The sequence below is a fragment of the Lepisma saccharinum genome, chromosome 1, assembly GCF_977018435.1.
Source record: "Lepisma saccharinum chromosome 1, izLepSacc3.1, whole genome shotgun sequence".
Lineage (NCBI taxonomy): Eukaryota > Metazoa > Arthropoda > Insecta > Zygentoma > Lepismatidae > Lepisma > Lepisma saccharinum.
The window spans coordinates 135,975,228-136,001,174 of record NC_139229.1 but is presented as its reverse complement, the minus strand read 5'-3'; the positions used below and the strand labels follow the sequence as shown (position 1 = coordinate 136,001,174).

Sequence of the window (25,947 nt, the reverse complement as noted above, 5' to 3'; positions counted from 1 at the left end):
GAGAAGATTCAAAGACATAGACTACTCTGTGATGAATTAAAATTAAGCCCTCATTATTTATTAAATGTACAAGGTGCATCCAGAAAGTAAGTTCCAAAAGTGCCCCAAGATGGCGTGAGTGGTCAGAGCTGGACGCGATTGCGCAGGAGTGGAGGAGGAATATGTAGCCATACCCTGGCGCAAGCGTAGTTGTGTGGAGTCAGTGGTGAGAGAACAGAACTGTAGTACGGGAAAAATGGCTGCGTGCATACAGTCTCCCGCCGAGTGCGAGGTACGTGCGGTAATCAGATTTCTGCACGCTAAGAAGTTGTCGGCGTCAGAAATCGCCCGGCAGTTGTGTGAAGTGTATGGACAGAATGACATCAGTGAAGGAATTGTCCGAAGATGGTGTAGAAAATGCACATCAGGCTGTACCAATGGCCATGACGAACCCATCGTGCACACGTGAGAAACTGCAGTCGCTGGGTGACAATCTCATGCAGCAGGGAACGGAAGGTCTGTGGAAACTGACATGAGAGTTCGAAAATTGTGAACTGCCTGTTCTGCAGCATTGCTTGCTGCACACTTTCCACCAATTCAGGCGTTACCATCTCTGACGCCGACAGCTCTTAGCGTGGAGAAACCTGATTACCGCGTGTACCTCGTACTCAGCGGGGGAGACTGTATGCGTGCATCCATGTCTCCAGTACTACAGTTCTCTCACCACTGACTCCACGCAACTACCCTTGCGCCAGGGTATGGCTAAGTGTTCCTCCTCCACTCCTGCGCAAGCGCGTCCCACTCTGAATACTTGTGCCTTCTTGGGGCACTTTTGGAACTTACTTTCTGGATGCGCCTCGTATTCTATAACTTTTACATTATTATTATAAAAATGACTTCGCAAGAAAAATAATATTGTTATGTACTGAACTCCTTTTCTCTGTTTACTGCAGAAGTATTCAATTTTTAACATTTTAAATTATTATAATCAACTTAATAATATTACAAAATTTGAGTATAGGCAAGTAGATTGTGGATGACTATTCTTAAGAGGCTGTTGAGTTGCCCACAGTTTTAAATTTACATGTATGGTATACTGATCTACTCCAAAGAGACAACAATAAAATTTGGTAGAAATGGAACAGTTGGTGTTAAGAAAAGCTGGGCAAATTATTGTAAATTTGTCAACTAAAATACTGGAAAGAAAACTTATTCTTACATTGAAACTATACAAGAAATCTAATAGTTTGAGTGTTACATATGAGAATGGCCATGTTATGAGGGCTCACCATTTACATGAAATCAAAATTAATAATTCACCAACATGTTAGTGCGGTGGATCTTTAAGTGTTCTAAATTTATGTAATCCACAATATTTTAATGAAAATGAATATTATTTATTAAGGTTTTTTGTTCATTCTTGTTGCATTGAAAATCAGTTAATTCTTGTTTATGTAATGTATCATATTAACAAGGGAAATATAGCTGTTGTAAATAAATAAATAAATCCTATTTTTTTTATTGTTGACAATGAATCTGTTTCAAAGTTCTGTCATATTTCATTAATTTCCATGACAATAGTTTGCACCATTGAGTATGTACCAGTGATAATTACCAGAGATTACAATAATGATTTTAAATCACTATCATCCAGTACGTACCGTATTTCATCGCACTTTGTTTTTTCAGTCTAAAATTGGGTTATAAATCTTTCTTCGCGTAGTTGCTGCATTGGTAGATCAGATAATGAAACCAATGATAGCGGCACAGAATCTACGGACATGGAATATTAAATTTTGAAAGTCTGTACTTTGCAACACTGTAGTAAATTTTTTCAGGTGCAATATTTCATTTATAATGTACAAATCTGTTTAAGATTGTAAATAGTATTGCTTTCCGCTCCTCATTTGTTTTTATTTTACTCCCGCTGGGAGCTTCGTGCAAGAACTCGGAATTCTGGGAGCGTGATATTCGAACGCCGCGGAATGGTGCATGTCGGCTCGCGGCAGTGAGAGAACATTTCAGCTAGCCTATCGGATATGGGCCTTTTTTGTATTTCTTCATTGTGCAAACGTATTTAATTATTATATAATACCAAGTGAATTAAAGGACTTGTATCATATGCGAATTTGTTACTATATCCGTTGTTCCAGCCCTATGGTAAGATAGACAATATGGCGTCATACCCAGAGATGCTAGTTTTCTTTCATGTTGATACGTGGAAGGTATCTACAGACATTTATGGTCCTCCGCATTCCGGATATAGTGACAGTTTGTTTCGTGCAGTTCAGTGATCATCAGTTGTGACAGTGCTAATTGTGACAGTGTTACAGAACGAACAGTGTTTTTGGTTTGCACAGATACATGTTTTCCGCGCTTTCGTAACGAACATCGTTACAACGAATTTTGCAGTGACCTTGAACTCGGTTGCGATTTCACGGTACGGTGAAATCAGCTTTTTCAGGAACTCTTGTTTCGTCGTAGGATGATGGATTCTCTGTTTCTTCACCACCGTCGTGGGAGGAGGGATTGACTTTCTACGCGAGCATCAAAGAAGCAAATCGGTGAGTAAGTCTGGTTCATTTTACATTTCCTTCCTTGTATTTTCCTTACCTTGCAACCATGGCCGACATTCAGCATCTTATCAAAGAGAGAAATGCATGCAAGCGCAAACTCAAACGTATAGCTTCGTATGTTGATACTTACGATGAAGCATCAAGCAACATTCTAACAATCAAGACTCGCTTGGAGCATTTAAACGAGGTTTGGCTAAAATTAGAGGAAGTTCAAGACAGCATTGAACTACAATCAGTCGAAGGTGAACATGACGCGGCAAGAAATTGAACGTATGTACTTTGATTTGAAAACAAGAATGCAAATTTTGATTGACAAGCATGTCACAAAGCCAGTTTCCCCTGAAACTAAACAATCTGCATCACGAGGAAGTACGCAGGTGAAGCTTCCGGCAATTGCATTACCACATTTTAGCGGTAATTACACGCAGTGGGTGTCTTTCAAGGACACGTTCGTATCGCTGATACACAACAATGTAGATATTTCAAATGTTCAGAAGTTTCAGTATTTGCGCGTATCATTGAAAGGCGAGGCCTTACATCTAATTCAAAATTTGCCAATGACAGAAGCAAATTACGCTATTGCTTGGGAGCAACTCAATGAGCGATACGACAATAAAAGGTTGATTGCAGTCTCACATGTAAATGATATTTTACATATCAATCCAGTTGTAAAGGAGAATTGTCAGGAACTTCGTTCATTTACAAACACTGCAGTTAGCTCTATTTCAGCACTCAAAATGATAGCTGAAGACACGTCGTTAACTGATATAATTTTAGTTCAGCATCTTGTTTCAAATCTCGACCCTGCAACGAGAAGAGCATTTGAACTAGAAAGTAATGATACTGAATTTAGCACATTAGATCAGCTCTTTAGTTTTCTGGAGCACAGATGCCAGGCTCTCGAAAAGATTAATCCAGTTACGAGTGAAGGTAACAAGGTAGCAACAAAATCATCTACAAATATGCACAAACAGTACAGTGCTAAATGTCAACAATCTTCGAAGTCATATGTTACGACAGATTCTTCATTGTGCATGTTTTGTAAAGCAAACAAACATCGCTTATTTTCGTGTGAAGCCTTTAAGAAAGCTTCTATTTCACAAAAGTATAAATTTTTACGTGAGAATCGCGTATGCTTTAACTGTCTTAGCAGCAACAATCACGTTTCGGCGCAGTGTAAATATGGAGTGTGCAAGCGATGTAAACAGAAGCATAGTACTTTACTTCATGTAGATGAAGGTACATCCAATGTAAACCGGCAACGAGAAATGTCATCTGGGGGTCACGTGAACACATCGATGGTAAACAATACAAGCGATTCTTCACAGCATTCAGATCAAGCACCTCAGGTTTCTTATTGTTCAATTAAGCAGAAAAGCGCGTCGCAGGTGTTACTTGCTACGGCGATTGTTCAAGTACAAGATATAGCGGGCAATTGGGTCAATTGTCGTGCTCTCTTGGACGCGGCGAGTCAGAATAATTTCATTGTTGAAGACCTTGTTCAAAGTAATCGTCTTCGAAAGGTAAAGCATCGAGTTCCCATTCAGGGAATCAACAATTCGTCAGCTGAATCGAGTCATTCAGTAGAGATCCGTCTGAGATCTAATAATAGCAATTTTACGACAAGTATTTCGTGCTCAGTGTTGCCAACCATTACAGGACTAATGCCTTCAGAAAAGGTTGATGCATCTGAATGGAACATTCCAACAGATATTCGTTTAGCAGACCCAAGCTTTTGTTCGCCTGGCAAAATACAGATTCTGCTTGGTGCAGAGGTTTTCTTTACCGTTATGAAGCCTGAAAAGAGAACAAAACCAGGAAATTTCCCCATTCTTCAAGACACAGAATTTGGATGGATTATTGCAGGGAAGATTCCAGCAACATCTTCTAGCAACAGTATTACTAGGTCATTTTTCACGAGAAAGGAAGATTCTCTCAGCTCGCAACTCCAACAGTTCTGGATCATAGAGGAGATCCATACGAAGCTGCAATCACCAGAAGAAATGGCTTGCGAGCAACATTTTCAGCGAAATGTGACACGAGATGAAAGTGGCCGTTATACGGTCAGGCTACCATTACGTAAGGATCGTTCAGTGTTAGGTGACTCCTCGCACTCTGCATTAACTCGATTTCACCAATTAGAAACGAGGCTTCAACGTCAACCACAATTAAAGGCTGATTATACAGAATTTATGCAAGAATATTACCAGTTGGGACACATGGAACCCATAGGGAATTTAAATGATGTACAAACAAATGACTGCACTAAATTTTTCATTCCGCATCATTGTGTTTTCAAGGATTCCAGTACAACGAAAATACGTGTTGTTTTTGATGGGAGTTCGCCATCAACAAGCGGTGAATCAATAAATAGCATACAAATGGTTGGACCTACCATACAGGAAGATTTGTTTTCCATTGTTCTAAGATTTCGAACTCACAAGGTGGCATTGGTTTCTGATGTAACAAAGATGTATAGAATGATACACATACATCCTGATGACAGGCCACTGCAATGCATTCTGTGGAGAAACTCTCCTCAGGAACTCATAACAGTATTTCAATTGAATACGGTCTCGTATGGGCTTACATCAAGTGCCTTTTTAGCAACCAGATGTCTGAAGCAGTTAGCCGAAGATGAAGCAGTTAACTTCCCACACGCATGTCAAGTGTTGCAGCGTGATTTCTATGTTGTTGATTACGTTGGAGGAAGCAGTAGCGTGCAAGGTGCGTTACAACTTTATCAAGATCTTTCAGAACTTCTGAAAAGAGGAGGATTCATCTTACGAAAGTGGTGCTCCAACAGCACTGAAGTACTCAACGCTATTCCTGAATCACTGAGAGAGACTCAAAATCTAATTCATTTTCATACCGAAGGTGTTAAAACTCTAGGAATTTCATGGAATCCCTCGGCAGACACTTTCATGATTAACATTGGAGCCAAGTCTGTCAACATGATGTCACACAAACCAACCAAACGTCAAGTAGCGAGTGTTATTGCCCAGATTTTTGATCCAATTGGACTACTTTCACCAGTAACTGTAATGTATAAGTATTTTTTACAACAGTTGTGGCTTCACAACATAAACTGGGATGATCCACTTCCAGATAGCCTGCAAGTTGAATGGGTTCATCTTCATTCTCAGCTACCAGTCATCAGTGAAATGCAAATACCACGTTTCATCCTAACACCTGGCTGTGTCAAGAATATACAAATCCATGGCTTTTCCGATGCATCGGAGAAAAATTATGGCAGTTGCTTGTATGTTCGTTCAGCAAACGAAGAAGGTTACACCGAAGTTCACTTACTGTGCTCAAAATCACGGGTCGCCCCGATCAAGAAAACCACTCTTCCTAGATTGGAACTGTGCGCTTCAGTCTTATTGGCCAAATTACTCAACAAAACTCTCCCAATTTTGAGACTTAACATTGACAATGTTTATTTGTGGACAGATTCACAAATAGTTCTGGCATGGCTCAGATCGCCAGCAAGCAGATGGAAGCCTTTTGTATCCAACAGAGTAGCGCAAATTCAAGAATTTACTCAAACTTATCAATGGAGACATGTTTCGTCCAAGGATAATCCAGCGGATTTAATCTCCCGTGGAGTTAAACCTCAAGATATTCATCATCATTCGCTATGGTTTCATGGTCCAGCTTGGTTGCAAGAAGATGAAACGTGCTGGCCATCATCATCATCTGACACAAGTCTTAAGAACAAAGATGTTCCTGAACAACGAAAGCTTCCTGTAACTACACTGGTGTCTCATCTGCAATCAGAGGCAATAATAAACGATTTTTCTACATTTTTCAAATTGTTAAGGATTGTAGCGCTCTGTAAAAGATTCATTTGCAATTGTAAAAATGCAAGTAACAAACAATCCGATCCACTTACTTCAATTGACATTGAAGACGCTACTCAAACGTGTGTCGTTATGACACAAATTTCGTTCTTTCATCGAGAGATAAATGATCTCACTGCCAAAGGGCAAGTATCCAACAAAAGTATCCTTAAAGACTTACACCCCTTTCTGGATAATCAGGGAATTCTCCGTGTTGGAGGTAGGCTAGAAAATAGCAACTTGGAATTCAGCAGCAAGCATCAAATCATTTTGCATCCAAAAAGTCACTTCGCCCGTCTACTAATAGCATCAGAGCATGAACGATTGATGCACGCAGCACCTCAATTGTTAATCTCATCCATTCGAGAAAGGTACTGGATTCCTAGAATACGACAAGTTATTAAGCAAATCATTCATCAGTGTTTAACTTGTTATCGTTTGAAGGCATCTGCAGCACAACAGCTAATGGGACAGCTCCCATCCATCAGAGTTACACCTAGCAAGGCATTTAATCATGTGGGCATAGACTATGCCGGACCTTACGTCATCAAAGTAGGGTCAATCAGGAGTAAAATCACAAAGAAATGCTACATAGCTCTTTTTACGTGCCTAGCCACGAGAGCAATACATCTTGAGCTAGTAACAGACCTTACTTCTGAAGCTTTCATAGCAGCATTGCGACGCTTTACAGCAAGGCGAGGCAAGTGTTCCACCATTATCAGCGATAATGCCACAACATTTCAAGGAGCGAAGAACGAACTTCAGAAACTTCAATTGTTATTTCAATCGCAAGGATTCAGTGAAAACATTCAAAGGTATGCAGCACAAGAAAACTTTCAGTGGAAAAATTCACCTCCACGTAGCCCAACATTCGGTGGTGTCTGGGAAAGCGCCATAAGATCCATGAAGTACCATCTTCGTAGAGTCGCCAAGAATGCTGTACTGACATACGAAGAGCTGTCAACTCTTTTGTGCCAAATCGAAGCTTGCTTAAACTCTCGGCCTCTTACATCCTTACCTGACTCTCATGAAGAATTTAATTACCTCACTCCAGGCCACTTTCTTATTCGTGGTCCACTAACTTCCTTTCCTCAACCAGACTTAAGTGATCTCAAGGAAAATAGACTTTCCAGGTGGCAACGAGTTCAACAGTTTCAACAAAGGATTTGGAGAAACTGGTCCCGAGATTATCTTCATGGTATGCAACAGCGTCAGAAGTGGACAACCACGCAGCCCAACCTGCAACCAGGGCTACTTGTGCTTCTGAAAGAAGACAACCTACCCCCATTATCTTGGAAAATGGGCATTTTAGAAGAAGTGTTTCCAGGGAAAGACAATTTAGTTCGTATAGCCGTGGTTCGCACCAAGGATGGAGTGTACCAAAGGGCTCTCAGTAAGATTGTACCTCTTCCAGATGGGAAGATCAATTGAACTTTCATGATTTAGTTTGGATGCTGTGCATTCCAACGGGGGGGAGAATGTTTAAGATTGTAAATAGTATTGCTTTCCGCTCCTGATTTGTTTTTATTTTACTCCCGCTGGGAGCTTCGTGCAAGAACTCGGAATTCTGGGAGCGTGATATTCGAACGCCGCGGAATGGTGCATGTCGGCTCGCGGCAGCGAGAGAACATTTCAGCTAGCCTATCGGATATGGGCCTTTTTTGTATTTCTTCATTGTGCAAACGTATTTAATTATTATATAATACCAAGTGAATTAAAGGACTTGTATCATATGCGAATTTGTTACTATATCCGTTGTTCCAGCCCTATGGTAAGATAGACAATATGGCGTCATACCCAGAGATGCTAGTTTTCTTTCATGTTGATACGTGGAAGGTATCTGCAGACAAAATCAATAACAACTAATGCATTATTTTTTTTCACACTGGAAAAATGTTTTCTACACCATCACAAAGAAATGATGTCCATTGATTTGGACTATTCAATTTTTACGTATATTCACAAGCATTCTGTGCATCCTAATCTTGCATCAAAGACTGTTTATCTAGTAATAAATTATTTTTAAGTACCAGCAATACCAGCACTGTTTTTTTAAAAGAAAAACTTCACATAATGATTGCATCTCACTTCTTTGAAAAAAAAGGAACATTTCTCTACATCATTATCTCTTTTTGTTGTTTTGGATGTGACTATTACAGTAAAAGTTTTCACTTGAAGAAAACACAATTTCTAAAATGGTGTTTTATTTTCTTAACTTTTTACAAGATTACTTACAGATTTTTTCTTCTTTTTTTGTTATAGTTGGCCTACTTTGCAACACATTAGGTCCATATGTTCTCAAGATTGTGGATGCTCCCTAGAAAAAAGCTTTTTGGCATGGTCTTTAACTAACTTTGCACTGCCTCTATTATCTCATTACCATCTGGAAACGTCTGACCCCGCACATATTCTTTCAAAGATCCAAAACAAGTGAAAATCCAATGGTACCAAGTCCAGACTGTTCGGTGGATGTTTCAACACCTCAAATTTCAGAGCATGTAGTGCATCCACTGTATGTGTAGTTGTATGGGGGTTTGCATTGTCATGAAGCAACAATACTCTTTTTGTGAGAAGTCTCTGGCATTTGTCATATCACAAACTTTAACTTGTTCAGTAGCATGTCAGTGTATCGAGCATTAATCACAGTTTGACACTTTTCGTGGAAATGCATCAATATTACCAATATAAGGCCATTGACATCCTAAAAGACTGTCAGTATGACTTTCCCAGCAGAGGCCGGAGACAACGGTTGCTTCTCATGCATTGATTCTTTTACTGTCTTGTTCAAGATGGTGCATCGGACCCATCTGCTACACTTCCTATACCCGATGTCCTCTCACAATATTGCACACAGAACCAAAGCTGATGTAAATTCTGTGGCAGTTTATCAATAGTGACTTACCTGCAGTCATAGTTTGCTGCTCGATCATTGTCTCCACTGCCACACTAACTGGTCTCACACCTCAGTGTTGTTCACTGACAATTTGTCTTCTATTTTTAAATCTTTTCACCCATTTGTACACTTTACCCTGACTTAAACAACTGTCTCCACAGTGAAACATTATTCTTCTGTAGATTTCAGAAGGTTTCACTCCCTCTGCCCATAAAAAACTAATAAGGTTTTGCTCTTGCACAGTTCAGCCATGTTGTACTGTACAGGTGTATGCTGCTCCATCACCATGACCCTAAAATGGGATTTTTGCAAGGAACCATTTTGTGTCCTGAAATAATATTCTCCATTGTGCATACTTTTCCATGCACCTTAGAGTAACATCCTGTTATTCAATAACTTTCCCTCACACATATATTGTGATGTCTGTTCCTTTCTAGTAACATAAGAACCCAAAATGTATGCATGTACCAGACAAATTGAAGTTGAGAATTTCATTGGCTCATTATTCCACAGCAAGTTTTATGATAGCAATACCAAAGGTATAGTGCTATGCCACAGTAAGGAGATGTTTCCAGAAGTTTCTTTCAGAATGCAGTTTTTTTTCCTATGCAGTTGTGTGCCATCCGTGATAAAATCTCTTGGATGTATATCAAATAGCACCTAACAAAAGTGCTTGTAGAGTATTACCACCTGTCAAAGTTCATGTTCTGTGATAATTAATCATTAATGCTTTCAAAATAACAACCCAGAGCTCCTGAGAAATATCACAAGGTTCTTACATTAAGAATAGGAGCATCTAAAATAAAATGAGCTTCCCTCTCAAGAGGAAGATATTATAATAAGATTCTTATGTGTTTTAATCTGCAGATACATCTTCCTTCATCCAACAAAATATAATGTTATATCTTCCAATTAAGTAAGTTAGAAACAGCCACACGCATGCACACAGTAGAATCTGAACCACTATGCAATGTACCTACAACAGGAAACAAACACGCACCCTTTGGCTATAAAGTGATAGCATTAGTAGATTTTTTTTGATATGGAAGTAGTTCTGAGTTTACTTGTATTTACAATGATTACAAAAACAACAAGTTAAGCTTGGGAATGCATTTCTTCAGAAGAATCTGTCACAAACACTGGAAATGTGTGATGTATAATACTGTCGCTTTATGTCATCACTTAAGCAGTTAACATTATTGACTTGTAATCAGCAAGTCTCAGATGTCAACTGAATGTTTAGTAAATTAATGTATTTGACTTTGTTTTTATTCTATCTGGAAAAAAGATTGCTCCAACATTTCTTGTTTGTTGCTATCAATACTTTTTATAATACCTAAAGTGTAAATCGCCAACCCTGAGACCTTCTGTAAACAAACGGTCTCACCGATTCGATGTATCACTCCGCGTCAGCTGATTCATGACCGCTATCATCTGCTGTTACAATCATAGTTCGCCGCACCTATTCATTTTATATAAGAGCCTCTGAATGTGAGAACCTGCTCTCAAAACATCAGACGAATATGCAGCCGCATACATTGTTACTCTCCCGGCCATTCTCTCTTTCATAACTCTTAAAACTGCAGACACTGACACACCACTGCACTGGGATACGAACTTAACCACTTCATTTACTGGTTTCTCAGGATACCACTGACAGAACGTTACATAAATATTGAGTAGAAACTGTTTCTCACCCCTTTTCAAAGGCTGTCCTTGCTGGTGTTTTGAAAACAAGCTCAGAGAACACGGAGACCTTCCTGCATGCATAGAACTCGACATGTTATTTTTCTAAGGATAAGTCAGGCAATATTACTAAGTTGCACTACTTCCTTGCTGTTCACATGATTTTTTAGAAAATAACCAATGTTATAAAATATCATTATGTACACAAATCTCTAAACTCATTGAAAGTTACAATGCATATTACTACAAAATGTTCACACTTATCTTGCCATGTCACCAAGTTATTTTACGAAGTGCACTATATTAGGCGGAACAAAAATCATTATTAGGATGCTTGTCAAAGTTTCCAACCGCAATAAATATACGAACTTTCTTTGTCTTGTTTTGATCATCATCAATATATTTATTGGACTTACAGCATTGCATATGGCTGTTTATGCCCATTATACATTTTATTTACATATGATACAATTTACATAAAATCTACAAACAAATTTCAAATACACTCCTATCTATATCATCCTTAGAAATATATATTACCATGTTATATCATTTTGTCTAAAAAAATGCAAGTAAAATATATTCAATTCACATGCAAGAAAGAAGCCAAATTTATGTGAAATGATTACTGGTGCAAAGAGTTGACCATAAAAGGTGAAGCAATAAGTAAACAAAGAAAGAGCATTGGGTTTAAAGTGAGACGTCATTTACAGCAGCGTATCCCATACGACAAATTGGCCATTGTTTTACCTTACGTAATGAATCCTGTAACAACGCTGGATTTTCTTGTGGATTATTTTACTTCTATGAGTTTGCAATGCTTTCTGCATGCAGGTGGTTTTGTTTACAGAAGGTCTCAGGGTTTGTGATTTGAACTTTAGTCACATTCTAATTCAATTAATTTAACCGGTTCATTTACTCGCATATTTCTAATATCTAATTTAAGGTGCGGGGTTTACATTTGATATTTTCACATACTCAGACTTGAAATACTCGTACTCTACAAACACAAGTCACAAATGTTACGGGATATGCTAATCTACGAATAGTTGTTAATTGTATAAGAATTTCAAACTCAAATTTACCTAACCAACTTCAAGATATTTTCATTAATCTTCCATCTGTCGGATATATTGTTCTAAAAAACGACACTAACAAAGTAAGCAGTTTGAGAGAATTCTGTTTTATTTTGCATGCAGCTTTATTTTCCATCCTAGATAAAAATAAACTCTAAACTTGCCTCAGTGCATATATAAATAAATGTATAAATTCAATGGGATGTGGATTAATAAAAGCTGCAATTTTTCACATCTGCGGAGAAAAATTCATGCATAATTCCCGGAGCCAATAATTGAAGCATAATTCCCAGAATTCAAGGAATTCCCAGTGAGTAGACACCCTGATACTGTATGAGAAACCTCAACAGAGATAGTTGGTTATTTTGGATGAAGAAAATATATAAGTGACTAAAACTTCAGTCGATGTACTTCTTTCCAGTACATGACAAATATATTTTTTTAATGTTACTATTGATTTCAGGGATTCATTATTATTGTGTTATGTAATCTAATTTACTGCAAAGGCCAAAATCAATTCCTGCAATATCAAAGGTTCTAATCCAAATTTACAGCTATGAAAGTAGAGATCCCAGATTCAAATCCTGATCAGGCACAAATGTACAAGGGTGTACCCAAAAGAAACTGGAATAACGCTGCGCTGGGCGGAGCTTCCGTAGTACGAATTTTTCCTGCTAGGCAAGCATCGAGCAACTTGTTCTGAGTTCAGTGCACCCAGTGGCTTTGCCGGGGAAGGTTGTCTCTGGTCACGGTGATTTTTTCATAACAGCAGTTTTGCTTGCACCTCATTTTTTGTGATGGCCGATGTAAGAGAACAGCGTGCGGCTGTGAAATTTTGTTTCCTGCTCGGGGAAAATGCCACAGAAACGGTTGTGATGTTGAACACAGCTTACAAGGACAGCACTATGGGGAAAACTCAAGTGTACGAGTGGTTTTCTCGCTTCAAGAAAGGTGACATGTCGATTGATGACAAACCCTGTCAACTTCCAGAACGGACGAAAATGTCGATAAAATTCGTGAACTTGTGCTGGAAGACCGACGACGGACCATTGAAGAGCGGGGGAAGTTATCTGGTCTATCTTGGAGCTCGGTTCAGTGAATTGTAATGGAAGATTTTGGAATGAGAAGGGTCACTGCGAAATTTGTGCCTCGGAATCTGAGTGACCAGCAAAAAGAGTGTTGAGTGGAAACATGCCGTGGTTTGAAAGAAGAGCTCCGAAGCGAGCCAGACTTCTTTTCCAAGGTCATGACTGGTGACGAGACATGGTGCTATTCTTACGACCCCAAAACCAATCATCAGTCAAGCCAGTGGAAGACGCCATCAGCACCTCGCCCCAAAAAAGCTCGTCAAGTGAAATCAAACATCAAGACGATGCTCATTTGTTTTTTTTTATGTGAGGGGGATAGTGCATTCAGAGTTCGTTCCACCACATCAGACTGTTAATCAAGCTTTCTATTTAGAGGTTCTGAAAAGATTGTGCAACAGTTTGCCACAAAAAAGGCCTGATTTGTGGCAGACGGGGGACTGATGTTTCCACCACGACAATGCTCCGGCGCACACAGCCAGCTCAGTGCGCAAGTTTTTGGCAAAAAACAGCATGAATCTCTTGCCCCATGCCCCTTAGTCACCTGACCTTGCTCCGTGCAACTTTTTTTGGTTTCCCCGAATGAAGAGGGACATGAAGGGACAGCGATTTGACGACGTAGAAGAGGTGAAGAGAATGAGGAAGGAGCTGTCAGCCATCACAACAGATGAGTTTAAAAAATGTTTCCAAGAAGGGAATCACAGATTGGACAAATGTATTCAGTGTCATGGAGAGTACTTTGAAGGTGATAAGGTTGTTTTGTATTTTAAAAAAAAATACATGGCTTTTTAAAAAAATCCATTCTCTTTTGGGTACACCCTCGTATAATCCTGTTTGACCCATCCCCATCAATTCATTGTTCACTATCATCATCATAATTAGCCCAAGAGGCAGAAAAAACACCATAAAATAACCAAAAGAAATAGAAATTAATTGTAGATGTGCAGGAAACTAATTGATATTTTTCTTCAGATGCACATTTTTGTATAGTTAGGATTATATATATATTAGTGATGGGCTGATATAAATGTTGGCCAATACCGATAAAGTACTGATGTAAAATTTACATACCGATAACCAGTGACGACTGGTGGTCTGGCCCTATGGGTGTGCACTTCAGCCATACATCCAGAAGAATTGTTATAAGTCACCCCTCTCAAATACTCACACCAGTTTTTGCGTACATAATTATGCTATCTAATTGTATTGGCAACTCAAGTTATGATCACCTTTCACTGAAAATGAGGTCATGAAAAATCTTATTTGTTTGAGTTTATTTTTTAGGTCCATTTATGCACAGAAAAGCAGAGATGACCTACAGTTTAAAGTGCGATCCGAACCACTATGTGCATCCACTGGGTGCATGTCTATTAATTTTTAAAAAAGAATGGATTTATTGCTGTCAAGAATTAATTGAAGTTACTGCTGAAGAACTTAATAAGCATATTACAAAATCATGTAGGAATTTAAACTAAGAGGTTACTGTTATTTTGATGCCATTATGTAGGTATTAAATAAACACATTCTCACATACCTACAATAAATATGTTCTTTAACAGTAACACTCAAAGTATTTTTAGAATAATAAGACTATTATTTTTCGTCATCAAACTCGTAAATATATAACATTGGAGCAACGTGGAAAGTAGGAACAGCAGGGTGGACAAGAGGGGGCATCATCCACTTGCCCGGATGAAAATTCTATCTGAACCCTCTCTTGCAAACAAGTTACCTGATCCAAAGACCACATGTAGAAAATCAGTTGTAATCTATCTAGCAGTTGTTTATGTTTATTTCTAATGACTGACTGACCAAAATAACAAAATCAAGAGAATAAATATTATAGAAAATAACAGTACTCACTCAATCCACACTGACCTGCTTTGTACTTCAGAATTTTTTCTTTCCTTTCCACCATATCAGTATTATTACTGCAGTTGCTGCATGCTTTGTAGCTAACTTCCCTTAAATATTCAACAATGTTAAATATTACGTATATGCTCTTGCTGTGTACAGTTTTGTCTTTCATTATGAAATCAAACACTTTGCACTGAAACGGGAACGAGCTTTTGACAGTGCAACAATTTTGCAACGCATGAACAGGCATACAATGAAAACAGCTGACTGATCAACGTTCCCCTCGCACGGGTTGAACAACTTTAGCACCACAAGAACAGTTTATTTTGCCCATGCTGCATTAAGCAAAGGCAAAGCAAGACATTGTTTAAAACATGTATTTCACTTTCGGTTGCCCCCCCCCCCCTTTCCTCCGCTTCTTTCTTGCCCTGTCATGCTTGGAACAGGGTGGGCAAAGATACCATAGAAATGTCCCTTTTCCAGAAAAAAGAATCCCTCAATTTACGATGATGTGTGTGCTGCCTCTACTCCGCCACACTATTCGAATGGAATGGGATTGCAACACTGTTGTATCATGAACACAGCATTAGCAGTGTGCGTAAATCATATAATGCTGCAAGCTACAGGAGCCAATCCCTTCTCTCTTCTTGCATGCTGCAAACAGCAGCAGGCGAGCACACGGCAACTTGTGTGCGAAGCGAACGTATCTCAGCGGCAGGTGCTGGTAAATCAAAGCCGACGGGTTCTGGAAACGTTTGATGTTTTGAAGGAGATAGTGTTTAGTGAATAAGTATAATAAAAATTAATTCCATAACAGATTTATTTGGGTGTGCACGTGCGAATAGGAAGAAGCCGCTACTGTCGATAACCAATATTCTACCAATCCGATATAAAATTCCAAATGGTACTTGAAGAACCTCAATAGTTCATTAACCTCATTAATAAATGCTTGTTTCCTGGTGACTACAGTGCAAAAGAAGTTTCATATATAAACATTTACTTTTTTAATAATTAAGGCATGGAGATTACCCACAAAAATTTTCACAAAATGGCAGAATTTTGCACTTAATTATAAGATATTTATATCTATATATACTGTATATTGGATCAGTAAAATAATCAGTAATTTTACCGATATGCCTATATCGGCCGATACCAATATATTACCTATTAATCTGTCCCATCCCTATATTATGGAATAGTTTGGTCCAATGTGTGGATTTGCCGCTTCAACAATGGCTTACGAGTTCCTGTGCTAATAAGACAATAAGGTAAAAACTTTTTACTTACAGAGGAGGTCAATACCATCATTGTTGTTTCACCTGAAGTGAAGTTTGTGTTGCAAACTTTACATAAGACCAATCAGATGTAGGCATCCCAGTGTTATGGTAAAAATTCCTGGTGTATAACAGTGTTACAGGTTTTCGCACAAAAGGACATTACACAATACATACAGACAAATTCACAAATTGAACTTGAACTAAATGTGTTTTATTAAATGTCCACCGTATAGACAAAGGGTTTCTATTGGTAATTTATTTTTGTCTAAATTTTATTTTGTCCCTCTAGATTAATGGTCATGATGAGGATAAATGATGAACTGGTTAAATAGATGCTGGGACAAATACAATGGCCTTGTAAAAACATAAATTGTAGAAAAATGCAATCAAATGCAACAACATGTATAGAAGCTGGATACATTTGTAGCTCATAGGAGAAAAAGGACAAAGAGATAATGCTTGTAACTCCAAAACACAGATTTCACATTTGTATTGCTTTAGTAGTAAACTCAAAATGTACCGCCAAAAAATATGTTTATCAAAAACTTTGCACAACCATCAAAGTAACGTTAACTTGCATACTTTCAATGGTTCTGTTAACACATTCACTGCTGAAACGCCGATCGGCATCTGGGTGATATCTCCCGATATGCGTTGGATGCCAATTGGCGCTTCGCGTTCGCTTCGTGCAGAGTTGATTTTGGTGGGAGATCAGCCTGCCAGTTTTACTGCAGCCATTGTCATACTGAATGTGGCGGTAGATGAAGTTTAGATTTAGATCATTGAATCGTGAAAGATGCGGGGAAATGAATCGGCCTCTTACTTCATCAAGGGCTAAAAATATTGATATCAAGAGCATGACGATTAGTGAACTGGATAATATATCTGTAGGTTCGAGTGATTTATTTGAACATTCTAGTGATGAAAGTGAAATGACTGAAAATGATGGTGTTTTGTGTGTTGATAGTGAGCATGGCTCATCAGAAAGTGAATCTGCAAGAGAAGGTGCCAGTGATGCCTATTCAAATGAAGCAGACACGACCATTTGGATTGATGTTCCTTCACGTCTAAGGCTAATTCATTTTACTAAAGGTAATGTGCTTCTAGTTCCTCTGCCTGGAAACAATAATCCATGTGATTATTTCCAATTATTGTTTGATGAACTGTTTGTTGAGGAAATTGTCAGATATACAAACAACTATGCTGAAGAGATATTTCTTTCAGAAGGTATGAAGGTTAATTCACGGATTTCAATGTGGAGGGACTTGACTGTGGAAGAACTAAAAGTATTTTTAGGTCTTCTACATACTGGGACAGTCGCTATGCCTCGTTTACAGGACTATTGGAAAGTTGATACCTTATTCTTGAGTTGTTTTCCTCAATTTATATGAGCAGAGACAGATTTTTGATCATACTGCGCTGTTTACATTTCTGCAGAAATCCTTGTTCTGATGAGCCTGAACCTGATGATCATTTATACAAAATAAGATCAGTGTTAGACCATTTTAACAATAAGATGCACTCAGTATACTATCCAGGAAAGGAGCTCAGCTTAGTCGAAGCAATGCTTCTGTGGCATGGTAGGCTTTTCTTTAGGCAGTACATAAAAGGTAAAAGACATAAAGGTATTAAAATATATGTACTAACAGAACCTGATGGCCTTGTACTAAAGACGTTTGTATACAGTGGTGCATATGATGAACTAGGTGGAAAGGGTCACTCCAGTAAAGTAGTCCTGCATCTCATGGAGGAAAAATTATACAATGGACATTCCCTCTACATGGACAACTTCTACAACAGTCATGAACTATCCAAGGTTCTCCTGCAGAAAAAAACATATTCCACAGGTACCCTTAGGGCTAACAGAAAAAACAACCCACAGACAGTCACACGAGTAAACTCAAAAAGGGAGAAAGCACAGGGAAATACTCTGATGGAGGCATCATGATTGGCAAGTGGCGCGATAAAAGAGAAGTGCTTTATATATCTGCAGAATTTCCAATTGAATTAGTTGAGATCATAAATAAAAGAAATGAAAAACACATGAAACCACTTCCGATTGTACAGTACAATTGCTACATGTCGGGAGTAGACAGACAGGACAAAATGATGGCTTACTACCCAAGTGATCGCAAGACAATAACGTGGTATAAAAAACTGTCCACTACGTACAGCTTATGGTTCTAAAGGCTTTCCTACCTCCACAACAAATACACTGTAAACAAAACAATGAACCTATATGATTTCAGATTGGTTATAATTAGACACTTGCTGTCCTTCAAATCGGCCAGACCGGAAGTTCTTCCAACTTCTTCAAGAAAATCAGATCATCTACCAACAAAGTGTCAGCAAGGACCAAAGGGAAGAACACTGCGGAAGAAATGTCGGAAATGCAAGAAAAATGGAAAGAGAACCGACACTACTTACAGCTGTGTATTCTGTCCTGGTACTCCTGGACTGTGTTTGCATCCGTGTTTTTATAATTATCACAAACAAGTAAAGTAATGATTTGAAAATAATGTCTGTATGTCATGTAAAGAATATGTAGAAGTTTTGATGTACCAATATTTTGTTTGCTGTATGTAGTACAAGTAATAAGTATGTATAATTTTTATATCTAAAAACGAAAGCAATTATTTGTATAACATAATAAATCATAATTTTTAACAACTCCCTCAGAATTGTATGTTGTGAATGTAGATAAAAACAAAAGTATCAGTGGGCGCCTTTCGGCATCTTCAGCACAGAGCAAGGAAATTTGATGCTGTGTGCTAATGGCGCCGAAAGGCGTCCACCGCCATATTTGTTCATGATGACTTCCATAACAAAAAAAAACGTGTTTTATGTTGTCTAGTAACTACAAGGAACCATAAAAGTACATAATGTGGAAAACAAAAAATTCAGCACCTGGGGTGAGTACTCAAATTTTGATCAGCAGTGAACGTGTTAATGTTAGGATTTTTCCTAAGGTGACAAATGGCTTGATTGATTTGGATTATTACTTCACAATTCTGCCACTTTTGGCAAATTGTGAAGATTGAGATGAGTAACGATATGATGAAATTGATGAATGGACACTCACAAACACCCTTGCCCAGGCTGGGATTTGAACCTGGAACTCCTGGTGTCGTAGAGTGATGTGCTAACCTCTTGCCATGAAAGCCAGCTGGTAACAAATGACTTTATGAACAAGTCAATAAAGACTATCCATTTTTTCCAACTACTTCCCACTAACATTGATGCACCTTTTGCACTGGTGTACGATGTCGAAGAAGCTTCTCTTGTTGAAATGCATTCCTTGCACATGAAAAAAATTTGCTGCTGTGTAATGATGTCCATCCAGCACCTCCTTGAAAACTGCAAGAAAGTGGAAGTTGCGCACACCATCAGGGGGAGCTTTGTAAACAAAGTCCATTTTTCAAAAGTTTAATAGTATTAAATGAAGGTAAATTATGTGTGTTGGAGTCATTAAGTTAATTTAAGATATAAAATTTAGAAATATCATACAAATACTACAGTTTCTTTTTCTATATCTTCTAAAAGAGCTCTTGAAGTGCTAATGACTGCTACTGACACCATCCCTTAATACACACTCCATACTATTTTTGATGATACAGATATTTATATCATACATGTTAACATGTACAATATTCACTTCAATCATAGTGCCTACCCTACATTCCACCCCCGGCCAAGGCAATAAAACTTGGGATCTGTTGACATTTGAAGCAGATGCGGAAGAAATATGGATAATGACATCAAAGTCACAGATTTCTGTCAAACGAGAGGCTGGAACAGGGGCAGGGAAGGTACAGATCAAGAAGGCTCCTTATGAAAGAACTTTATAAAGTCCAGAGAATCTTCTAAACACTTGCCACTGCTTAGACTTCTGCTCATAAACAAAATAAATGAACGAACGAAGTTGTGAACAAAATAATATATTCTGTCTACATTTTCACTCTTCACCTCACACAAATTAAGAGTACAACATAGTTTCGACTAATGTCAAGGGGGCTGCGGCAGTGCCAGGGGGAGGGGTGGGGCTGCCTGGCTATGGTCCTGGTTGCGCACCAAGTCTATGCACTCCCATCTGAACTTTACCAGATGAACTGTTGTTGCTTCTGCATGTGGTCTTGTGATGTCTTATCAATAAGCACAACACAAATAGGAAGCAACTTTGGTCACATGGAAGCTTTCAAACTGGTCAGTGTGTGGCAATGTCTGTCTACATTCACCATTCCACCTTCAAGAAAGTCCAGCAACAGAACCCTTTTGGCATCCCAAACCATCTCTGAACTCAAATGAAATAACCAGGGTGTGGATTTCTAGGCACTAAAAATCTGTAAAATCAGTCGGCAGCTAGGCACTTAAAAAATAAATAAAATGAGGCACAAAAATAGGGAGTGAACATGAACTTATTAATTTTCTTAGTTATTTGCACACTTATTTTTTCCGTTCATCAATTTTGTGTTACTTTTGGCTGATCACAACAATGATGATGAAAAGTCTTCGGATGAAATCGTTGAAGGAACAAACAGAAAACAAGAGATTTCCATCTTCAAAGCAGTCAAAGACTTGCCAAGAATTGAAACCTTGGCCACCAAGGCTGCCTTAATGTTGAGGGGTAGTTTCCCTCATGAAGGGCAACAAACCTAATGACGGGGAGATCTATACAGCCTGTAAGTATTACTTTGAAAGTACACCAAGAACATATTTCTTAAAATTCCTGCAAAAAGCACATGAATGGAAACAAGAAAGTTTGGAGAGAAATTGGCCTTTACAAAAAATGCTAAAAAAATTCCTTGATTAGTGAAACCTTTAAGTTGAAGATCGAACATTTTGGGTTCCTTACAAGAAATACATGGTAGTCAAATCACATTTATTGTTGGTAATTTTAATGAGCTCTATCAGGTTAAATGTTTGTGTAATTGTAACATGAGGAGAAACCCATACCCTAGAATTCATTCTTCTGTTTTTTACTAATACTTGCGAGCATTTTGGCAGAATTGTAATGAATATGCAGTTCATTGTTCACAAAACTGTACCTCATACCGTATCCACCATATCATCTGTGTTCTTTTATGAAGTGCTGTCAACTTCAAAGGAAGATTTACAATAAGCACTCCAAGATGATACATTTCAATACTAATCAATTATTAATAATGTTTTCTTCATTCATCTCCAGCTGACATCACCAAGAAGTACCTACCTACTGGTTTTAATGAATGTCTGATGATGATAGAAAACTCAGTCACATATTACTTCATAATCTTTGGTTGTGTATCATTATACACGAGGGCGTACTCAAAAGAAACCAGAAGTTGCCGGAAAATACCAAAAAAGATGAGTTTTATTAACTTTGAGTTACAAATACCTTAGTCTCCTTCAAAGTATTGTCCATTTGACACGGTGCACTTATCCAAAAGGTGTTCCCATTGCTTGAAACATTTTTGGAAGTCCTCAACTGGGATATTGTTCAAGGCCTGAACTGAATATGCCTTAACTTCAGCCACATCGGCAAAGCGTTTGCCTTTGATCTCGTTCTTCATGCGAGGGAATAAAAAAAAATCACAGGATGCAAGGTCCGGTAAATACAGAGGGTGAGGAATAACAGGCATTTGGTTTTTCGCCAAAAACTGTTGGACATGCATAGCAGTGTGGGCTGGGGCATTGTCCACATTTCTGGACGTTTTCGCCGCACATTTTCACACAATCACCTCAACACACCCATGTACAAATCCTGATTAACAGTTTGACGACGATCTTCGTAAACAGCATTTCACACTTTTTCAATATTTTCATGCTGTGGCAGGTCGTCCAGATTGCGGTTGGTCTTACACTGACATTTCTTCCTTTTTGAAACGTGCAAACCACTTGTACACTTGCATTTTACCTAGGGTGTCTTCTTTAAAGGCTTCTTTAAGCGTCACTACAGTCTCAGCTGCAGTTTTCCCTAATAGGAAACAAAATTTCACACACACTCTCTGTTCCTTCTGATCCGCCAAAGCAAAATTCGCAGCAAACGTTTGTCAACACAAAGAACGTGCGGCACAGCACAGCTCCACGTCTAAACAGGGCAATGGCGCTCAGCACACTGGCACGTCATAGTGTCTCCTCACTACATCTCACGGGGGAAGTCGGAAGTACGGTATGCGCCAAAATATACAGTACTGAAACTCGCGCATCTCGAACGTGCATGTGCATTTGTCAATGGGGCATAGCTCCAGCCGCACGTGTTCTCAGTAGTGATGAAAACAAACAACACAACACGCTAATAATGTCTATGTTAGTTTCTTTCAAGAGAAATAACCTCAGTACTGTATATATATTTTGGCGCATACTGTATGTTGGGCTTTCCTGCCAGATATGCTTTCCGGTTTCTTTTGGGTACGCCCTCATAGATGTATGTCTATGGAAGAAATGCATCTGCTAAAGATAAGATGATGCTCAGTCGTTGCATCCCATGGCTCCACTTACGCCATATTCTCTGGAAGAACAGAGACTGAACCAGGATAAGTTGCACAAGGACCGAAAATCACTCACATGGGTTTATTCAATAAGGAAGGTACACTACCACTTGCTCACCTTGCCTAAGTTGAGATGCTCCCCAGAGGCACTTGATAAAGAGTCCTCTATCAGCTGCACAACATTCGATCTTCACAGCTTAGGAGTGTAAAAGAGGGCCCACATAATTGCTCCATGTAGTTATACACTTGGCCGTATTGCTTGACTGATTGATTTATTTTGCTTAGATTTTCTGCCACTTTTGACTAATTGCGAAGATGATGAGTGATGATAGGATGAAATTGATGAATGAACACACAAAGAACATCCAGGCTGGGATTTGAACCTGAAACACCTAGCATCATAGCATGCTGTACTAACCACTTTGCCACTGGACTTGTTCAGTTCACACATCTGCACTCATGTCGATGATCGCAATTATGCAGACAGACTATATCACAGGGTGCCAAGAAGGCTAGTAGTAATGTATGTGGCACCTAACATCGTGTTACACTCCTACACATAGCTACAGAATTTGAAAGCAAGAACACCTAAAATAAGATCTTTCATTGATATAACTCATCATATGTATTACCGCAAGCCAGAAAGATTGTGCTTAATCTCACTATATGATCTATACTGATCTGCAATATACATACAGTATCATTCAGAGTACTATGAGAGTCACATTTAACAGTATGAGAGACAAGCCAATAATGTTCCTAGAATACCTGGTGACCATGCCACTAGATGGAAAGGGATGTGGATTGGCTGCCACTGTATACCATGTATATGGGTTCACCATCTATTGCCTATGGCAAGCTGTATATTAAGAGGTAACTTTGGCATGGAGGTAAATTTTAATCTGTTGTCACCAAAATGACTACTACACTAATCAGTGGGGGATCCAGAAATTACAGTTGGGAGGGGTGAATTTCAGTCGGGGTATGAAGTGACCACAAACATAAGAACCTTCAGCCACAACTCTTCCTGCATCTTGCATCTTGCATTTTACAATCCAACCATTCAACTCGGACCATGGTGAAACTTGCTCCACTCTGCTCCTCCCCTACACGTGTGAGTATGATGCACACGACGCACAGTTCTGCACAGGTTCCTTTGCATATGGTCCCACTATATCTCACCTCACCAAGAAAAGAACCAATTCTAACCTGCACTTGCACTGTTTTATATAAACAATATATGGTTCTGCAAGCAGGAACTAACTATGTTCTAGAGATTAGCATTTTTTTTTTGTTGGTTTTGTTTTGAAAAAATAGGGGCCTGGGACGGAATATAGTTATTTTTGCATGCCGTTATTATCATAATTCCTCCCATTGTCGCAGTAAACTGAATGATCAGATATGAGTAGTAAAATGAATAAACAAAACCCATTCTCTGCAAGGGGTGCCAGATTTTATCCCCTTTTGAGGCATCTTGTAGAGAGGTTCGGAACGAAATTCAAACTGCAGGTTCAGTTTCGATTAGCCTATCATGAACGAAAAAGTGGGCTCAAATCAAACTTGAAAAATAAATAAATAAAAATAATGATCTCGAACCTGTTAAACTTGATGATGGAAGACAACAGTTGAGTCTTTTAAACAATTAGGTATAATAATATGACAATAAACCTGGCAGTTGGGAGGGACGATCCGTGGATCCTCGCCGCAATACAATCTCAATTCTTTCTATTATTATTTTCTAAGTAAACCAATCAGCAATGAATAAGTTCTTGATTTTTCAATATGTAAATTGCATGAGTAATTTAGGAAACTGCACAAGGGAAATCTATGGTGTTACCAGAAGTTATGTCACTATGGAGATCACACATTTAACTCTACTGTCATTCATTTATATGGTTACCTGTGGGGGAGGGGTATAGTAGATAATAATATACCCTAGTACCCCTTTGCTTCAGATACCCGTGATAATTGTCTGTTACAAAGTTACATGGTGATCACAAGTAGTTATCTACCTAACCTCATTTTCTAATGCTTCATCCTTTTACTCACTGGTAATAATTATTACTAATACCCAATTAAACTACCCAGTTATAAACATCCATTTACACCACTGATTGCAAGGGATTAAACAGACAGAAGTATAACTGATGAAAGTTTTGGAGGAATTTCATTATAGGCAAAAGGCTGAAACTAAATTAACCAAAAAATCATAAAATTCTGATTAGTTGCACAGAGAGAGTGGTGCAGTCAGTATGAGATCTGACTTCCATGCAGACGATCCAAATTCACACAGCCTCTAATAATAATAGGGTACTTGAGGAATAAAAAAAACCTCGAGTGACATGCAGATCACATCACCTCCACAAATGTGTGTAGCACTATCTCCATGTCCCCTCATATGCCTTCATGATATGCTGGATGCTGCAATGTGTTGTGGTTGTGACCAGTAGCATAGGCAGGATTTCATCAGGGGGGATTATTTCTAAAGCTTTCTCCAAATTCACATTACCATTGTTTCATTATGGTTTAATTACAATAATAATCATAATTAATAATACTTAAATTTATTAATTAGTTGATTTACTAATAATAATACTACTAATACCACTAGAGATCTACATAAATATAGTACTTATGACAGCAATAGAACGAAATTACTTTCTAGTCATTCAATTTTGACAAATTCTAGGAGCATTTTTTTGTTTCTTTGTTACGAAATAATTGTCTAGTCAACGAGGTGCAACATTTTAAGTGTGAAGAAAATCCATAAAAACAATAAAATAAATTGAAATAATCAAAGTATGGAACTCATCCAAGGAGCTGCAGTGGTCTGGTCCGTAGGTCGTCTGCCAACCATGCGGGAGGGGTTCGATTCCCGGAATTTGTTGGAATTTTTCAGCTCTTGTCCCCGATAATTCACATCTGGATTGTCTCGCTGTTCTTATCAAATTACCAACAAAACATTTTACAATAGTTAAGCTTATTGTCGTTTGAACTCAGAAATTTAAACGTGCCAGTGTAAACGAAGGCGGACTGGTGGCTGTGTATTCCAGCGGCGTGCATTCAGGATGCGCAAGGTACGCACTGCGTACCCACAACACAGTAAGAAAAAATAAACATTTTTTCGTCTTCCCCGAACATGAAAATTCAACAATTATCGCTCCGAAAGCAGTTCCACTGAAAGAAATTCCGATTTCCGCACAAAC

General features: G+C 38.5%; 1 protein-coding gene across 1 annotated transcript; it reads left to right on the top strand.

The window, feature by feature from the left end:
• Positions 1-7,300: 7,300 nt before the first annotated feature.
• LOC145985940 (uncharacterized) lies at positions 7,301-7,828 on the top strand. The gene has a single exon (XM_083120082.1). The coding sequence runs from the start codon at positions 7,301-7,303 to the stop codon at positions 7,826-7,828; it is 528 nt and encodes a 175-aa protein (XP_082976208.1).
• The last annotated feature ends 18,119 nt before the right edge of the window (positions 7,829-25,947 follow it).